Below are 20498 nucleotides of genomic sequence, written 5' to 3' on the forward strand. Positions count from 1 at the left end.
CAAAATATAAATAGTTGGTGAATCTGGGATTTCTTTGCACTATCCTTGCAACTTTTCTGTAACTTTGAGATTATATCAAAATTTTCAGTTACCAGGGAAAAAACCTCCAATATATAATGATATAATCTATAATAATTATCAGTTTGTCAGTAGTTTGTCAGTAACTATAAAAATTGTCAGCAAGGTAGTAGTCAATAAGTACTGTAACTTGTTCTCTTTTTTTCAAATGATAAGCGTGGACAGCTCTACGTTACCTTCCCTGAAACCTGAGTAGCAGAGCTGGGTTTGCTATTTCCAGAGTCTACACCTCCAGGAATTTCTCTTTGCCTTCGGTGGGGAATAGCGGGATCCACCCTTAGCGTATCCATCAAGTACGATAATGAAAATCAAACAGTAACCAAAGCCTTTGTCTGAAAGCTAAGCTGAAATAAGACATGATTGCTTTTCATATCCTAAACCCAAAACTCTTTGAAAATAGTTAGATATGCAGTGATGAGGTGTTTCTCTCATATTTTCAGAATGGCTTCCCTTCTGAGCAAATTCAGGATAAAGTTTGCAGACATCCATATCATTGGTGACATCAACGTGAAGCCAAACAAAGAAAGGTATGAAACATTTAACAAGATCCATTGTTTACCCGTGGTACGCTCTCATTCTGTGCTGATTATTAAAGGGTAAGAATGGTACGTATTTACTTCAGTGACTTCCTAATAAGATATGATAAAAAAAGGGGCTTCAAATGATCATGACATAGAGCTATCAAGCACGTTCTAATGGAAGGAAAACGTTCTACAGTGAAGATGAGCTTGAAAGGGAGAATTGTTGAAACACAAGTTAGTTAGCATTTTAGGATTGCCCTTCATATTCTTAGTTTCTATGGTGGCAAGAGTAGGAGGAAGCTCAAGCTCAGACGATTCTGACCTGAGCAATCTGGGCAAGTTTTCATTATTTAAAGTTACCGGTGGGGCACCCTGGATGGGGAGCTCTGATGGAGAAGATGTAGAAACAGCTTGTGTCTGCTTGGCACAATGACAGAGCTGACCTTCCATGGCCATTTTAGCTTTTAGGCAGAAAGGACCCAACACTTGGAGCCTGTGAACTTTCGAGGAGCCTCGAAAACTATCTGAAGCCTGGCAAGGAAGTGTATTGGCTCCAAAATTTTAAAATGGCAAAATTGAAATAATCATTTATATATCTTTAAATCATGACATCATTTTAACTCTCACTAATTGTTAAATTTGTCAAGTTCATGATATTTGAAAACAATTTGTAGATTAGATCTTCACAGGAGTTCTCAAAGATGTAAGAAGATCATCTGGAAATGATAGCTGATTGTAAATTAAATTAACTACTTAGAGCTATAATTTAGCAATTATAAAATGTTTTCAATTGTTTACAGTTCAAAATCATATTTACTGTTGCATCCAGATGCAATTTAATACATTTGGGTTGGTGTGGAGTGGGGCCTCCAAGGATGAGAGTGCAGAGGGACACAAAGGTCTCAGTAAGACTTAGGTCCTTGCTGTCCCCTCGGATGTCTTCTCATTTCTGTTTAAGATGCATTCTTATTGACCAAACAACAACCTCAAATTTCACGTCGTTTGAGGGTATTCATGATTCCTCCAGGGCTATGGGTCAGTTAAAAATGGCTTTACAAAATACCTTAACTATGATAAGAAAGCTATAATCTACAGGGTTGACTTGGGTTGGGTTATTAGTAGGTAATATTTCCTCACATTGCATATACCACTAATGCCTAGCATTCCTATATTTCTACAGTTATAAATACTTCAGAAAAATTAAGAACAGATTTATAATTGTCCTTGGTAAATAGAATTAACATTCTGATATGACCTGGGTTGTCATGCAATAATCTCTGGTAGCCTTCCACATTTCATTTGAAGAATTTTAATTCCTAAGTTGTTGCCTTTTGGTATTTGCAAGGATATGATCAAATGGGCTCATCTTATGGCTGTAATTGGTGGAAATGCATTCTCTTTCATAACTGCAGGGCCAAAAATTCCCTAGCATGTGCCACTTAGCAACAGGCCAGAGCCTACCAGTGCTCTGCAAGCACAGGGCCATTTACTCTTGTCTAGAGGGTGGCCACGATGTCTCCTACTGACTTTGGATTTTCTATAAGCCCTGGCTCAATGCTGGGCCCAAATTAGTCACCTACTTCTTGTAACCGAATTTTTCTTGCTGTTGTTTGTCTTCTCAGCAGCTAAGGACTGTCTGTTTGCTGATTAATTTGTTCCTTTATCCTTTGCCTCTTTACCCATCAGTCTGGTTTTCTCTACCCAAGTCCTTGTTTCCTTCCCTTTCATGCTCGTCTCTGCCCAGCTGCCATAGTCACCCACGGCATCTCCATCCTTTCTGTCCTGTCACCGAGGGTGTTGATGGACCTCTTCCCCTGACCATTCTCTTCATTCTTGAGTGCCCATCATGGTCTAGACACTCTTCATCCTACTACCCCGACCTTTGTGCCATGGGTTCCTCCTTTCAGGGAACAAACTCTACGGACAGTAGTAAGAAATGAAGGACAGGCGTTTTTGCTTTTGTCCTGATATCTAAGTTTGATTTTAGACACCATCTTAATTTGGTGTTTCTTGCGTATCATCATCCTACAATGAAGAGATCTACTTTCTCAGGAAAAGAATGCATTAGTTCTCACAATTTTGAAGATTTTCTCTCTGATAGTTCAAGGTCTTGAGGAAGATGTAGGAAAAAAAATCCATTCTTACTAGAATAAAAGAATCCTTGCAGTTAATGTACCCTGGTGTGAAGACAAAAGGCCACCAAGAAGAGATGTGCTAAAAGTGCCATCCTCCTCCCTTCAGCCTTCTGCTATAACTGATGCCATATTACTTAATAAAACCGTCACATATCGGAAGTTGGCAATGGCTGTTCCAATATATGAAGGTAAATTTTAGAACAGAGAATGGTCACTCAGTAAACTTCACAGATGGCCACCGGTAGCACATCTGGCACCTTTGTGCTAATTTTAAAAAGGCAACTCCTCTGAGTGGTTCAATTAGACAAAGAGAACTCTTCCTCTGGGCTGCTGCAGCTCCAGGGCCAGGGCCCAAAGCTCAGAGAACTCGCTCAATCTCAGCCCCCACACGGGCCGCCTGGCCAGGCAGCCCTTATCTACCGTTAACAACTACCTCCTGATCTCTTGGTGGCCAGGTGACACACTATGTCGAATATACTTTGTCAATGATTTCCATGTTGGAGCCTAATGTTAAATGCCCTTAAATTGTCTTTAAAAAATCTTTCGACTACCTTAAAACATCCGTAAGTCTTGATGCAGGTATTTTCTCATAGAAACATTATCTATAAATATGGTGGGCCAAGGGTGAAGGGGAGTATAAAAGCAAAGTTAATGAGAAAATAATTGAGCTAGCAGAAACTAAAAAGCTCTTGTGGTTAAATTTCATTTTTTATTATATAGACTGAATTAAAAGTCATAGGCCAAAAAGACAACAATCTTTATACAGAAATCAAAGAGAAACCAGAAGCAATTAACTAGATAATTTAGTTTAAAGATGCTGGAGTGGTCACAAAAACAACTAGTACATTAATTTGAGAAAAGAAATCTTGTATGAACTTAGGGGGAAAATTTTATGCAATGAGAAAATGTTTAAACTTTGTTAGTATGAGGAACAAGGATGGGGAAAGCAGGGCAGCTATAAGTTAATATTTTAAATTGAATTAATTCTCATTTGTATTCAATAACATGTAATTTTGTCCTATTCTAGAGTCAGTTAAAAAATATTTATCAGAAAAATCAGATTTAATGAGAATCAAAATAGAAATCTTGAGCTACCTTTGGATCCCCTAGGTAGGAGAATGGAAAATGGCCAGCTCAAGGATGAGACTTAGGATGAAGAAATCAAAGATGACCACTATGTCACCTAGCATGTTTCAATTGCAAGTAAAAGAAAAATTAACTCATAGTGATTTAAATAATGGAAATTATTGTCAAATATAACTGAAAAATCCAAGTATTTTGGCTCTCAGGCAAAGCTTGATCTAGCAAGTTAAATTTGTAATCAAGGACTAATTCTCTTTCATTCTCTGTACTCTACTTTCCATTATAAAATCAGCAATCAAAGTTGATTTAGCTTATAAAACAAGACGATTGCCAGTAGCAACCAGGACTACATACTTGCTCATTTACATTCAGCGGGAGAGAAAGTTTGTCTCTTCCTCAGTCACTGAACTCAGGTCCTGAGCTCCGTTCAGGTTGCACCAAACTGAGCCACTCGCTGTGATCAGTGGAACGCTAGGTGCCTGTTGGTCAAGCTTGCCTGGGTTATGTGCCGACCCTGGGCAACCACTCTGGCAGGAGGAATAGAATTGTGCTGATTGGCTGATGCTGGGGATGGAATCATTCCCACCAAATTACAATGGGAAAGCACAGGATGGATGCCAGGAGACAACAAGCAACCTCTACTCCACCTTCTATTTCTTAGGAAACTATTTTTTGAACTGGTCTTTCTAATAAACATCTGGGCTGAGATGCAAAGAAAACTCTTAACCTGATCAAAATAAATATATGTAGATCTGAAACAGAGAGCCTCTCAATTGCTGACCTCAGTCCTGTGGCTTTTCAGTAAAATGAATGCCTTGTTTTACAGGGCACTGCACACTTTTCAGAGCACTGTCACCCAAATCATCATACTGAGCCTCACACCAATCCTCACACCAGCTCTGAGCAGCCATCATTACCCCATTTTATAGGCAAGCTTATCCAGTCAAGGAGGACATGGAAGAGCTGGAGCCAGAACCCAGGCTCTCCTCTCCTAGGCCAGCACATTTGCACGATTACCACCAAAGGTCTCTGAAGGCACAGCACTGTTGGAAGGAATAGTAAATAAAAGTATTGTATGGTTGGAAGAAGAATAGGGCATATCAGTCTTACTTCTTTCCTGTCGTTGTCTACCATTCTCAATATGTCAATGCATCAGAAATCTACTGCATTAAGTATCTCTTCATCCCTTAACAAAGGCACACCAGTAGGGACTCCCTAGTCCTTTGTTATCTCTGCCCTTTGATCTGCAAATCCTAAATCAGGCCAATTGATGAGATATTGAACTCATCGCTTCATATTTTAATTTTCTTAACCTAACAGCCCATTGATTCTAATTATCACTCATTCCAAAGTTACTAAATTATAAATAAGCTACATTATATAAAACCAAAGAATTGTTTATATTTGAGATCATCTTATAGTAAGTAGCATTCTGTAGACAACTACTCTCATAAATTATAAGCTTGTTTGTACTATCATTTGAAAAATAAATCTTATGAGAATCTTATGAAAAGCAAGAATGAGATTTTTCAGCAATTTTTTTTTTTTTTTTTTTTTGTGAGGATGATCAGCCCTGAGCTAACATCCATACCAATCCTCCTCTATTTGCTGAGGAAGACAGGCCCTGGGCTAACATCCGTGCCCATCTTTCTCCACTTTATATGGGACACTGAAACAGCATGGCCTGACAAGCGGTGCATTGGTGTGTGCCCGGGATCTGAACCCAGGCTGCCAGCAGCAGAACGCGCGCACTTAACTGCTACGCCACAGGGCCGGCCCCACAGCAATTTTTAAAACGTTTCACAGCTCTGAAATACTGCTCCTAGTTTTCTACTTAATGATTTCTTCTTAATTGCTCTAACATGGCCTTAGATTTTTAGACATTAAAATATTATTGATTTTTGTTCTTTCTTCTAACACGCACCTGAACAGTATTCATTTGAAAATCTCAAGCAGCAATAGCAGACACCAGAAGGACAAAGGCTGCATTATTGGCAACAAACATCCAAATTGTTCTATAGCCATTAAACTTGTCGGAGCCCTTGCTATTCACCTTCCAACTGCCCACAGCCTCTTACCATGAGTAGGAGTTGTCATGTGGACTAAAGGTGAGGAGGGCAGCCCTACCCAACTCCCAGGGAGCCTAGTTCATCTCCTACATTAATTCATGAATGTCTCCCGTAGAGTCTGTACAATTAGCAGATGGAAACTCATTTATGAGCTAAAGTGTCTACATTACAACTGTGTCTTGGACTATGCTACGCAGAAAATGTATTTGCAGAACAATTACTACCTATGTGTCTGTGTTTATATTGAGGATCTAATACCTAATAGGCTAACAAGGCCTCAAACATGCTAAGGCCTTTCTTTAGGCAGGGAGGCAGTGCTGTAGCCATGGTTTTACTCACAGTAAGTCCCCTGCAAAAATAATTCTTAAAAGATTTGCATGACATTCAGCTCTGATTCTGCAGCCAGCAGAGCCAGTCATACCTGGAGTATCTGTGAAATAATGAGTTAGTTTCCCACTGTGAGGCCTCCTTTATAATTCCAATTTCAGCTGGAAAGTCTTTGAAGAGATGATTGAACCATATCGTCTCCATGAAAGCTGCAAAGATTTAACAACTGCTGAGAAATTAAAGAGAGAAACTCCATGGAAAATTACAGACGCAGAACTGGAAGCAGTCAAGGAAAAGGTAAGGACTTGTCTTCCTTAATTTTTACTTTGCTGTCTAACTAGCTGAAAAAGAAAACAGTGGTTGATTTAAAGATCAAGAGGTAATGTTCTATTACAGAATTTCAATATTCAAGACCCAGGTTTTCTGCATTTTTCAAGTGCTCTTCAATCATATTACTGGATGTGAAGATTTAGAAAACTTTTCATTTTTTAATATAAAATCAATTCTTTTTTAAAAGTTAAGAAAACAGGTTATTGATATATATTGTGAAGTCTCTTTTCAAATTTAATTTTATAGAACAGGAGACAGACCCATCAGTCTAAAATAATTCAAGTCAAGTCAATATGTGTGCAGAGTAAAGGTAGATTGACTCACGATTTAACACAATAACAAAGAATTTTAACCTGGTGAACATAGCTATGAACACTAACAAAGAGATCTGAGAAAATAAATAATTGGAACAATCAATGTGCAAGTTAGATGGGCACACATTGTAGGATGGATGTAAAATGGTCAGCTTTTTGAGAGAACCTATAAGATGGGAGATAATGAAAGGGGCAGGAACATAAGAATTAGGCAGAAGAACAGACATCTGAATTGGATTGGACATTCAAGGAAAAAGACCACAAGAACCTCTAAATTACAAAATTTAAATTACATTAGGAGCTGAAGTTGGAGCAAGAGATACTAAAAGCCTTTCAAATTTAGTGGAAAAAATACTGAGCTAAGAATCATAAACTCTGCGTGTAATAAACTGCCCAGTTCTAACAAAGATTTTTCATGTAATTGAGCAAATTACCCATCTGAACCCTGGTTTCTGAACCAGTGAAATATAATAATAAATATTACTCTCTTCACTGCAAAATGGTTAATGTAGTGATTTTTCCAAGTGAGTTTTTTGGTGACTTTTTAGTCGAAGCCAGTCTCCTGTGCTGATAAAATATTCAAAGAGCCTAAAGAAAGGTAGATTAGGATATAATCTGTGTTCTTAGGATGTCAAATTGGTATCAAGATTAGGTTAGTTTTCTTCAGCTACAAACCTGTTCCCCAGAACTGGCCATTCTCATCTTCTTTTTACTGCTATCCATGTTGTTTGCTCGTTTTTTCCCCTAGAATTTAATAAGCCACTATAGCACAATGACAATCTGGTCTTATTCTTTATACTTCTAAAATTTCTTATGAATTTTTAAAGTACTGTAAGTTTACAAACCTGATGAAATAATTGTAATTTTGTTTAAAAAGTGAGGTTTTTCTATTTGTCCATAATTTAAGGTAAGATCAATTCTCATTCATAATTCTGAGAGAACTGCCCTCAACAAAATCTGAATGTTGTCCACAGAGTTATCGCCAGGTTCGACTGAACGAACTCCTACAGGAGCACTCAAGAGCTGCTAATCTCATTGTCCTGTAAGTATCTTTGCAGGCATTTAAGAATCCTACAGAGAAATCTTAGGGAAACAAGTTAGTCAATTTAAAAGCTCACGACTCGGGCCGGCCCGGTGGCTTAGCGGTTAAGTGCATGTGCTCCGCTGCTGGCGGCCCGGGTTCGGATCCCGGGCGGGCACCGACGCACCGCTTCTCCGGCCATGCTGGGGCTGCGTCCCACATGCAGCAACTGGAGGGATGTGCAGCTATGACATGCAACTATCTGCTGTGGCTTTGGGGAAAAAATAAATAAATAAAATCTTACAAAAAAAAAAAAGCTCACGACTATTCAGGTGAAAGGTTTTAAAAATTTGGAAGATATGGGATTTTAGGCAGTGAAGGAAAATAAACGTCACCCTGAGACTCTGACAGTTGGGGCCTATGGGCTTTAGAGGGCCTCACTTGGACATTCCTCCAGGTGAGCCCCACCCATGGGGTCAGGGGCACGTGCCCACCTAGAACCCTGGCTCCCCTCTAGACCACACTCCAGGAACCTGACCCTGGAATTCCCTGCCTAATGAGCCCCAAGCTGGCCACTGAGGCTCACAGACTCCTTCCCTGGGTGGGTGCTCCTGAGGTGTAGAGTTCACGGCATGTTCACGAGGGTCCTTGCCGAGTGGCAAGAGGCCAGGCAGAAAAAGTCAGTGAGCTTTTCCATTTCCACTCTTTGCCTTCCATCTCACAAATGGTAGGGGTGTACCTACTGAAAATATTAATGTTTGTTTACCTAAAGATTGATAGCTAAAAATGAAAACCTCCAACTATGTCACATTTAACCTCATGAACTGACTCCTACGTATGAAAGTAAATATGTCTTCAGCAAGGTTGAGACTGGAGGACTATCCAGCTAAGCTGTAGAACAGTCTCCTGAATTGGGTGGTAGAATTCAGATAGCTGTTTTCTGAGGTTTCTCCCAAATATAAGAGCTTTAAGCTATTGGGAAAAATCATTTTCACCAAAAATGGGGGGAGAGGTATTGGTTGATCAAATTTTCTATTTAAAGAGGAGTGAAAATTTATAGTTGTGTTTTGTCTCTACTCTACAATGCCTAAGCCTATTTTACTGGTTTATAGATATTTGCATTATCTCAGAAATACATCAGTTTAATACCTATACTCAAAAAACATCAGTGCTTTCATTTTGGGGGGAGGGGTATAAAAGTTTCAGGGCACTGGTTATTAAATAGCTCAGATAAATAGTGATGTTATTGCCTGTAGTAATTGTCACTTTCGTTTTTTTCTTCCATGCTGTCAGGAGCCTTCCAGTGGCAAGAAAAGGATCTATATCAGATTGGTTGTACATGGCTTGGTTGGAAATCCTCACAAAGAATCTCCCTCCTGTCTTACTAGTTAGAGGAAATCACAAAAATGTCCTGACATTTTACTCTTAGAACATGAAAGATTGGAACATATTTTAACTTAACATATGAATAATTAAGAAATATGTTCCAGTACTGTTAAAAAACAAGATATTCAATGGAGTAAATTTGAAGATCTAATTGGCTTTATTCAACAATTTACGAATCAGGCAGCATCCGATCTAGCAAATAGAAGTGCCCTCCGAGGAGTTGTGCAAAATGGAAGGTTTTTATAGGAAGGAGGGTGGGGCAAGGAAGTTATTAGCAAAAGAAAAGAAAGGTTAGTTTCAGGCCAGGTCATCGTATTGTGGAGGGAAGGAAACAGCAGGGGTTTTATCATGCGTATTATCTCACTAGTGCTAATCGGGAAATTTCAGATTGACTGTTTTCAAGGTCACATTTCTGGGAGGGGTTGAAACTGCAATTTAGTCTTGGTTTGCTGTCCTGGGGGCAAATGACTCCATTTTAGGCCTGCTGCCTCTTTTCTAACAGTAATTTATGTTGTAAATCTGATCTATGGATATGCAAACCTCTGGAGACTATCGTACAGGATTCCACAGAAACTTTGTCATTTTTTTTTTGTTAGTTAATGGGAGCTAATTTTTTTCTGTCAGCTTAAGGGGGTGTCAAAGCCAATGCTACCCCTAAAAAACATTTTTGTCATTACTGTTGATAAGAAAATTAAGCAAACCCATGCCAGCTTATGCTCATGAAAACTACCAACTTGACTGTAAGCTTCTCCAGGCAAACCTAATCTTTTGTTTGCTCCCAGGCCCTGGTATAGGTCTCAGCCCCACAGCAGTTCTCATTAATGCTTATTGACAGGCTAGTATAGTAACCATGGGCAGTTATCAAAGGAAAAGACCAACTGGGCTGGAAACGTGATTATGCTTGGCCTTCTGAGAGGCTTATACTAAAAAGAAGATTTGAAAATCAATAACTGAAAACTTTAAGAAGTACTTGAGTCTACAAAATGTTTAAAGCAGTTACCTAAATAAGATAATTTAATGTAACACAGATTATATACTTAGAGCAATCTGAGCGATCATTGATAACACACGGCTTTAATTTGCTGCTGACTGAAAAGTATATTAGCTGGATTAGAGGGCAACATATATTCCAATTAAATGAAATTATTTCATTCTTAATATATAAACTTTAATTGTTCTCCCTACTAAATATTCTGAAATTTGCATCGTAGTATTACTTTACATATTTTTTCTAATTAAGTGGTTAGCACAGATGAAATCTTCGTAGGCATCTAATTGAAAACTGAGTACCACAAATTCTCAAACCATTATAAATATATCCTGAATCATATACTTAGTGACTTTATATAGTGATTGTATGGATTTAAAAGAATAATTGAGGCCGGCCCGGTGGCTTAGCGGTTAGGTGCGTGCGCTACGCTGCTAGCGGTCTGGGTTCAGATCCCGGGCGCGCACCGACGCACCGCTTCTCTGGCCACGCTGAGGCCGCATCCCACATACAGCCAACTAGAAGGATGTGCAGCTATGACATACAACTATCTACTGGGGATTTGGGGGAAAAAAATAGATAAATAAAATTAAAAAAAATAAAGAATAATTGAAATGTAAAGTGGAGAAACTTGCAAAATTTGGAATATACAAGTATTGATTTTTTTCATTTTTGTTAGTATTCCTATAACACTTAATCACATTGAAAAACCAACAAAATTTTTTTCTGATGGATGGCTTGATTTTTTTTTCCTGACATGTTTTGACTGTTTATTCTGATAAAATATAAGAGAAACAATGAACCTGAAATAAAAGCACTCTTTTAAACTCGTTTGCTTTGGCCTAAGGTCATGTTTTCACTTTTATGTCGCTAAGATCACAGTGCGATGGTGCACCAGATGTGAGCCCAAAAATTTCAATCAGTTGCCTCGTCTGCGGGTTGTCTAAAACTGGGATTCAAGATTAGGACTTGAAGCCCAGACTGGGCTCAGAAGGACGACTAGGGAGGAAAAGGTAAACAGTCAGCAAAGCTGTCCCTATTCCAAATCACGGACTATTTGACTTAACTGAGGCCTGGATTAAACCCTCTCTTGAGCCCTATGTACCTGAAATCCAGATGACTAGACGCCATCCTGGTGACCAGGGAAAGGAGCATCCAGCTTCATCTAGGCCTCTGACGTTTCTCTCCTTGAGCGGGTTTCTGGGAAAGTTGAGAAGTAATATGACTTCTGTCACAGGAAATTTTGGCTCTTGTTTCTTTGAGAGGCTGTTGCACATTGGGTTTCCTGGGAAACAGACCCCGAGACAGATTTTAGTGTGGAGCATGTTTATTAAGGAGTGGCCGTGGAATCAATACCTGTGGAAGGGAGGGCCGGGAAGCAGGAAGGGTGGAGGAAAAGGTGAGCTGTGATACAGGCCCAAGGACAGCCTCAGCTGACCCCACAGGAGGCTCTGGAGATAGAAGGTCCCTTCAGACTAGTCCCAGGCAGGGCTGAGAGGGCCAGGCCTTTATACTCCCACAGTGATCAGTCATTAGATGTGGACTGCCCAGGAGGGGATGTGAACCTGGGTGAGGCAGCTCTCTGCAGCTGAGGCATCCCTGAAGGGCCTGAGAGCAGAAGTCTGTCTGCTGGCAGACAGGAGAGCACTCTCCTCTGCTGGGATGATAAGCCCTTCATTAAACAGGGTCTGGGGGGCACATCACCATGTCAATCTTATAAGGTAGTGATAAAATAACACCTCAGACTGGCTTCAGTTCACATCTTGGTCTCAACATTTACTAGTGGTTTGACCTTAAACAAATTATTTAATTTTCTGAGAGCTACTGGCAAGAGAGTGACTGAAGTGATGTCCCTTGGGTTCAAGTTAACAAAGGAGGAGGACATGGACTGAGAGAAAAGGGATGGGTGGCAGTAAGGGACTGGAGATTTTGATGTCAAGAGCAGTTGTATTGAGAATAGGTTAGGGTAGCAGAAAATTGAAAGGATGGGGGCTATGGTCAGATACAGCAGATTTTTGTGGCCCTCAGTGTCCTGCCCTTGTCCTTTGCTTCCCCCGTCTCTATTAACCAACCACCTATCATCTCCGTGTCTACACTCATCTTTCTGAGCAAGAAGGAGAAAGTGCATTGGTGTCCCACCTTCTCTGTCCCCTCACTTTGTGCACGTTTCCCATCAGCATCCCCACCCTTTCCTCACAATGACTTTTCAAAATCTTCATCAGTTGATGACCCTTCCACCATCCTTACAACATATCCACATAACTTCTTATATAAACAGGCCCATGCTAGGAGTAATGTCTTACAAGTTCTTCCCTTCATATTCAATGTTAGAAATCTGTCAATGGAAGATGTTTAAAAAGATTGTAGATTCTTGGGGACTAGCATAGGCCTACTAAGTTAGAACCTCTGGAGAGAGACTGATGAGCCGCAAGATTTTGGAACCACTGCTCTAGACCGTCTCTCCTGTTCCACGACTTGACTTTCACCACATGTTGATATCTCCCAAATTTACATTTCTAACCCAGATCTCCCCTAAGTCTCAGGTCCATACATTCAATCACTAATTTTCATGGTGTTTCTCTTTGTATGTCCCACAGACACCCTAAATGCAGGATGATCAGATTTCTGTTAAAAAAAATAAACAAAAAATCCCAAAACACACAACTAGAGCAAAGGCATCTAATTCTCTTTCTCCATCGTCTATCAGATTCCCTTTGAAATGACCAAAGAAACACAAAAATAGGAAAGTTCTAGATCATGGCAGGAAACTAGGGAAAGATGCTATCCACATGATAACATTTTTGGAAATACAATCAAGCTGTAGTTTACATGGGATGAGATTGATGGAAGCTATCAAAGGTCGGTTTGCAACCAAGACTCCTGAGAAAAAATCCACATATCACAGGAAATCATTGCAGGAGACCCTGGGAGAATTCCACTAACCCCTCCCCCCAATTTGCAGCTGAAGATGAGAAGCTGGAGATGGGACAGACAGAGTGCAGCTTTCAGTGGGGTCCTTTTTGCTGGGTACCGAAAGTATTCAGAAATGGCTGCCCAGAGAGGCCAAATGGTGTGCTTGGTGAGCACTTGAAGCAGACATGGGTGTTGCAGTGGGGCATCTCATGGGTGTCCTTGAAAGGCACCAGAAAGATACGTGCTGCTATAGAAGCTGAACCAAAGAGAAAATCAGCCCTCGGTGCACAACTTCTAATACAGAGAAGAAAACTCGCAGAGATGGATGATCCTGTCCCTGGTCTCACTGCTCTCGGGCTGCTGGGTTACTAAACTGGCACTGCAAGTTGATATCAACCAGGTCTCTAGTTGAGATTAAATAGGAGGATTGCAACGAAAACCAGGTGGTATGGTGGCAGTCCCTGTGTCAATCACAGAAGACCAGCACATCTGCTTGTTGTCAGTGTGGCTTGCAAGACTTAGCACCCACAGGGACCTTGCTGGCTGGATGTTGCTGAACAGGATGTTCACCTAGATATTTCTAGTGTTTTCCTCTGCAGAGATTTAGGGGACACGTTGACATAAGGATGAAATCTGTCAGACTCCACAAGAGGAGAAGAGGAGAAATTTCTCTTTGGGTGTGACTCACTTAAGTGCTAAGACATCACAATTTGTGACAGATCATGGCGTCCCCATCAGTTGCAGTAACAGCCAGGAGGTCAAACCCATGCTCCAGGCCCCAGCAGCTGACCCAGGCACTGGCACAGGGCCGCCAGCTCTCCCACAGCTTTCAAGCCCTGGTCTACAGGTGAAACCTCCTCTCCACAGCAAGGTGTGTCAATCTCTTTTAGGATTTCTGATGTTGAAAACAATAATCTCAGTATCCCTTTTTTGTGTGCAGAAAAAACGTTTTCAAAAAGAACACACAGGGCCGGCCCCGTGGTTTAGCGGTTAAGTGCGCAGCGCTCCCCTACTGGCGGCCAGGGTTCGGATCCCGGGTGCGCACCGACGCGCCTCTTCCCCGGCCATGCTGAGGCCGCGTCCCACATACAGCAAAGGATGTGCAACTATGACATACAACTATCTACTGGGGCTTCGGGGAAAAAAAGGAGGAGGATTGGCCATAGATGTTAGCTCAGAGCTGGTCTTCCTCAGCAAAAAGAGGAGGATTAGCACGGATGTTAGCTCAGGGCTGATCTCCCTCACAAAAAAAAAAAAAAAAAAAAAAAGAACACACAATATTTCATCTCATCTAGACATCATTCTAACCACAATATTTTAGGTCCCACTGAGGAAGAAAAATCTCTGCCATTTAAACTATGATATAATGTTCTATCACTTAGCATTTTTGCTATATTAATTGCGACACCTTTTTTAGGCTTATATAAGTATAGAATTTTACATCATATATCATTCTTGTGCATATAAAAAAAGGAAAATATAAAAAATATAAATTTGTTTCCACTTTAGTGTCCTACTCTGCTACTCACCTCTCCATTCAGAGTTGATGTCTCCTTTTTTCTACGTGACAGGACTTTGGTGCCACCAGGACCACCAGTGATTCAATGTTTCTTACAAGGGGAAAACAATAGACACTATTTTGTTATTGGCATTAATAATTTGGATAATTATAGGTTTGAGTATGATTTTTAAAAATAGCTTAACTTTGACTTCTAACAGAATTTAAATCATTGTGTGTAAATTCCAATGCATAAAGAGCATAAAAACAGAAAAAATAATCCAAGAGAAAAGTCAGAAATTCTCATTGAAAAAAGAGAAAAATCACACAATATGGTAGAAGGAAGACCAAACATATAAGAAATAAACAGAAAATATAAATATGTCTATCTTTCTTAACAAAGAACCTCAAATTTAATAAAAAATAAAGTGCAATTCTATTCTATCTGCTAGCATCATATTCTAAATCATATATCAAAAAGGCTAAAAACAAAAGAATAAACAAAATACATAGAAACATTCAAACAAGAAGAATAGAGTTGGCAATATTAATTTCAAAGTTTAGTACTAAAAGAATTAGGAAGGACAGGAGAGTATCATTTTATATTTATAAAGTAGATATAGCTATAATAATAATGGAGCTTTATGTAAACAAATAGCTTAGTATTGACATAAATAATGCAAGAATTGTTGGAAACAAAAGGAGAGCATCACAGAAAGCCAATTTTCTTGGGAAACAGCTCACCTACATCACCAGTTTTGACAGATCCAGTATAGCAGAATTCAAACTACACACACACAAAAATGGATAGGGGCCGGCCCGGTGGCGCAAGCAGTTAAGTGTGTGTACTCCACTGCGGCAGCCCGGATTCGCCAGTTCGGATTCCAGGTGCGCACAGAGGCACTACTTGACAAGCTACGCTGTGGTGGCGTCCCATATAAAGTGGAGGAAGATGGGCACAGATGTTAGCCCAGGGCCAGTCTTCCTCAGCAAAAAAAGAGGAGGATTGGCAGATATTAGCACAGGGCTGATCTCCTCACAAAAAAAAAGAGAAAATCCTGCCGGCCCCATGGCTTAGCGGTTGGGTGCGCTAGCTCTGCTGCTGGTGGCCCGGGTTCGGATCCCGGGCGCACACCGACGTACCGCTTCTCCGGCCATGCTGAGGCCGCGTCCCACATACAGCAACTAGAAGGATGTGCAGCTATGACGTACAACTATCTACTGGGGCTTTGGGGGGGAAAAAAAATTAAAAAAAAAAAAAAACTACACACACACAAAAATGGATTTAATAGGTATAGTAGTGCTCCCCCACAGAGAATACACTGTCTTTTAGAAATCTATAGAATGTTTATAAAAACAAATTATATATTAGATAACTCAGCAAATTCTAAAATATAGAAATAGTAAGTATCACATTTTTATCACAATATGATAAACCTAACATTATTTACAAATATATAAACGACAACATCAAAATAACTCAGGTCGAAAAAGAAATAAATAATGCAATTTTAGACTATTTAGCAAAAATGACACTGAGCATTTCATATAACAAAATGTATTTTATGCTGATAAGGCAGGGCTCAGAGGTAGAGTTATACCTGTAAATGGATTTATTAATAAATAAGAAAAATGAAAGTTAACATTCAATTAAAGAAGTTAGAAACTTTGCAAAGTAACTACAGGAAAACGTGAAGAAGAAATTAAGAAAGAAAAGCAGAAAAGTAAAATTAGAAGCTGAGGTTCTGAAGTCAGAGAGAAAGGAGTTGAGTGTCCGTTTCCACACTGACTAGTGGAGGGCTCATTACCTAGCCTCCTGAAGAATCCACTTTCTCCTACGTGACATGAGGATTATTAAGAGAAACTACTCTTGAGGGTTGTTGCACAGAAATGAGCTCCTGTGTATTAATAGCTGAGCACAGTACCTGGCTGAGCACTTTATGGTAAATACTTAACTCAGAGTTAGACGTTATTTTCAGAAAAGACAAAAACAGTACAGCTGATAAACTTAAGTGCTGTTTGCTGCTATTGCTTAAAAAAAAAAAAAAGAATAAGAAACATCAAAGGATAAAATGTAAATACTCAAATTTACAAATGAGCAAGGAACTATGGGTACAACTTGGGAGAAGAATGCCCTTTAAAACTCTAGACTGGTAAATTTTTAAATTCTAATGAAATATATCAATTTCTAGTAAAATATAAATGACTAAAATTAACACAAGAAATAGAATACCTGATAAAATCTAATACTTCAAAATAAAACACAACGATTGTCAAAGAATTAGCTCCAGAAGGGTATCAACCCAAAGAATTTTTTCTAGGTGACTTCTTTTAAACTTTCAAAGAAAAGATAATTACTATTCTATTTAAGCATTGCTAAACAGAGCAAGATAAAACACCTTCTTTTTCTTCCTCAGTTATTCTGTGAAACTGGAATAAATTCAATACCTGCATGACAGACCACAAAAACTAGAAAGTACAAATCACTTTCTTGTATGAATAAACATGGAAAATTCCAAAATAAAAGACTAGCAACTCAATTCTATCAATATATTCACACACAGAAATCCACCATAATCAGGAATTCAGATATTTTAGGAATACAGATATATCTTATGGTTCAGAAATCAGTCAATCTAATTAATCATATTTAGTGAGCATTAGTTACCATTTATTTATTCATAATTATTTGAATATTTATTTGCAAATGCATAGAACATCTCTAGAAGAATGCACAAGAAACTAGTAAGGGTTGACTCTAGAGAGGAAAACAAGATGAAAGAAAAACAGGTGTGAGAGAGACAGAAATTTAATTTTTAATATGTACCAATAATAATTACTCAAAAATAATATTTTAAAAATTAAATCCATAAATAAATAAACTCCTACCCTCCTAGGCTGTGTTTAATTATTAACTTATGTTTGAAGTGACATATATTGTGAAGATCATATGTAACAAATTTTTGAAAGTTTTACCAAGTGTTCAAAAATGTAAGATATTATATCATTATTATATTCTGTTGCACTTATTTATAAAATGAGTAAGCAACTAAAACATCACTGTAAAATAAAAAAGTTGACTCCATCTCACACCACTGATAAGTTTAGTTTAGTTTTTTTAAACATCAGATTTTTTTTAAACATACGATTCCCTCCTGGATGAAAAAAGAGATAAAGAGAAATCTTGGGCTGGATTTACCACTACAGCCCTGCATATTTCATTTGCTGAAGCTCAGAAATGGACACATATAATCTTAATATGCTCTGGGGTTTTATTTCCTGGGCTGAATAAAACTCAGAATTGATATTATCCATAATAGGATGGGGTAATTATAATAATGTCATTAAGTTTGTGTGAACTCATGCATTGCATGTGCAATGTGCTCTTTTACCCTTTCTTTTTTTTTTTTAATGTGAGGAAGATCAGCCCTGAGCTAACATCCATGCTAATCCTCCTCTTTTTGCTGAGGAAGACCAGCTCTGAGCTAACATCTATGGCCAATCCTCCTCCTTTTTTTTCCCCAAAGCCCCAGTAGATAGTTATACGTCATAGTTGCACATCCCTCTAGTTGCTGTGTGTGGGATGCGGCCTCAGCATGGCTGGAGAAGCGGTGCGTCGGTGCGTGCCCAGGATCCGAACCCCGGCTGCCAGTAGCAGAGCACGCGCACTTAACCTCTAAGCCACGGGGCTGGCCTCTTTTACTCTTTTATTTTTTTTTTATTTATTTTTTTTTTTTTAAGATTTTTTTATTTATTCAGTTTTTCCCCCCAAAGCCCCAGTAGATAGTTGTACGTCATAGGTTCACATCCTTCTAGTTGCTGTACGTGGGACTCGGCCTCGCGTTGGACGGAGAAGTGGTGCCTCGGGGCGCTCCCGGGATCCGAACCCGGGCCGCCAGCATCAGAGCGCGCGCACTTAACCGCTAAGCCACGGGGCCGGCCAATCTTTTACTCTTTTAAATACAAAATCCAAATAGGATGCTGTATTAATTTTCTATTGCTGTATAACAAATTATCACAAACTGATCATCTTAAAACAATACCCATTAATTATCTCACAGTTTCCATGGGTCAAGAGCACAGACATAGCTTATCTGGGTTCTCTGCTCAGGGTTCACAACACCGCAGTCAAGGTGTTGGCCAGGGCTGTGGTCTCATCTGAGGCTCAGGGTCCTTTTCCAAGCTCACGTAGTTGTTGGCCAAATTAATTTAGTTGCTGCTATAGAACTCTTGGCAGCTTGCTTCTTCAAGGCCAGCAGGAGAGAAAACCTCTTACCTCTAGACCCTCTTTTAAAGGTCTCTCCTGATTAAGTCAGGCCTGACTTTTTGATTAACTTAAAGTCAACTGATTAGGGACTTGAATCACATATTCAGAATACGTTCCCATTTGCAAACATATAAGGTAACCCAGTCGTTGGAGTGGCACCCCGTCATACTCATAGGTCCTGCCCGGACTCACGGGGAGGAGATTACATAGAGTATGTGTAACAAGGGGGTGGGAAGCATGGGGACCATCTTAGAATTCCGCCGACCACAAATACTTTCTCACATTTCTGAAGATCATATATCAGCTACTAAAAGCCAAGTCAGGAATCTGATAATAAGTTAAAAATGGCCTGTCTAGTATCCATATAAAAGCCCACTATCTATGCATAATAAATCATACTCATTTTTCAGGAAATCTAAAACCATAAAAATAGGTTAAAGCCGAAAATGACCTCAGAGATCCTCTAGTACTAAAGCAGGGTTCTCAGACCAAATATTTGTACACAATTCCGGTTACAGGGTGTTTTCAGTCAGTGTTTTCCAACATGTTAAATGAGCAGTAACTAGCAATAAATGACAGTAGGGATGATGCAGCAAAACATCAAAAACATTTTTAAAAAGAAAGTACAAGCCTTAAGAACATGGCAGTCTGAGGTCATAAGTGTAAGAGGCACAGACTCTACATACCTCACTAGAGCCTGAGGACAGCATCACTTTGTGAGAAGACAGACCAATGGCAGAAAAGTTCAATTTTGTTCCATGTATTCTGGTTAAAAAAGCAAGAATATGTTCAGTTTATCCTCGGAAAAATTCTCCTTCATATGGTTGACATCAAAGGATGGCTAAGCTTCAGTTATCTGGAAAATTAATTTACGTGGAATGACTCTGCGGTGAAGCAGAGTGTATGGCGCTCTTGCGTAAGATTTAAAGAGTATTTTCAGGTTGGGTAATTCAAGATGAGGAGTGTGCAAGGAGAACTCAGAGATTGAGGCCAGGATCACACATTATGAACGTCATTGCTTCAGAGAAGGTGACAAGCAATGACATCTGGAGCAAGGAGTCTTTGCTTTCCTTCTCAGCCTGGAATGTCTCTCAGCAAAGGATTCTTTGGGCCAAAGCTAAGCAATCCACTTGTCAGAGAAAAACATGGGTAACTGCCACACTGTCAACTCAGCTGCAGAGCCCTGAGGGCAAAGCACGGGCCTCTGTTCTGATACACAGCTCTCTCCCCAAAGCTGGTGGCTTTCCTGAGCTTCTAAATGGAGTTCATCTGCTCTTTTAGATGCCCAACAGATCAGGAAAAGGAGATACTTCACATATACACTTCTCTATTATTCTTTTCAAAGCAATTATGTACTTGGATTTTCTAATTTTCCTGTTGCACTTCTCCCAACAAAGAAGGGGTAGAAATATTCTCAGGGAAGGTGAGAAGTTCAGAGCAGTAAGCAATAATGGGTCTTGCAAAACATTAAGCTACTCTAGCCGCTAATAAAACCAGCACAGTGGAGAGATATGATCACCAGTTCTATGATTTCCTAACATTCACAGGTACATTTACAAAATGAATTC

At 39.5% G+C, this 20498-nt stretch overlaps 1 protein-coding gene across 1 annotated transcript in view; it reads left to right on the top strand.

Annotated features, from left to right (window-relative positions):
• SLC12A1 (solute carrier family 12 member 1) overlaps positions 1-11083 on the top strand; it is an 82699-nt gene extending 71616 nt beyond the window's left edge. The window contains exons 24-27 of the mRNA XM_087429074.1: positions 519-605; positions 6375-6510; positions 7832-7899; positions 9172-11083. Coding sequence (XP_087285200.1) covers positions 519-605; positions 6375-6510; positions 7832-7899; positions 9172-9307 — 427 coding nt within the window. The 3' untranslated portion in view covers positions 9308-11083. The remainder of the gene's footprint in view (positions 1-518; positions 606-6374; positions 6511-7831; positions 7900-9171) is intronic.
• Positions 11084-20498: the final 9415 nt, after the last annotated feature.

This window comes from Ceratotherium simum, chromosome 3, assembly GCF_057802395.1.
Source record: "Ceratotherium simum simum isolate JZ-2026a chromosome 3, ASM5780239v1, whole genome shotgun sequence".
Classification (NCBI taxonomy): Eukaryota; Metazoa; Chordata; class Mammalia; order Perissodactyla; family Rhinocerotidae; genus Ceratotherium; species Ceratotherium simum.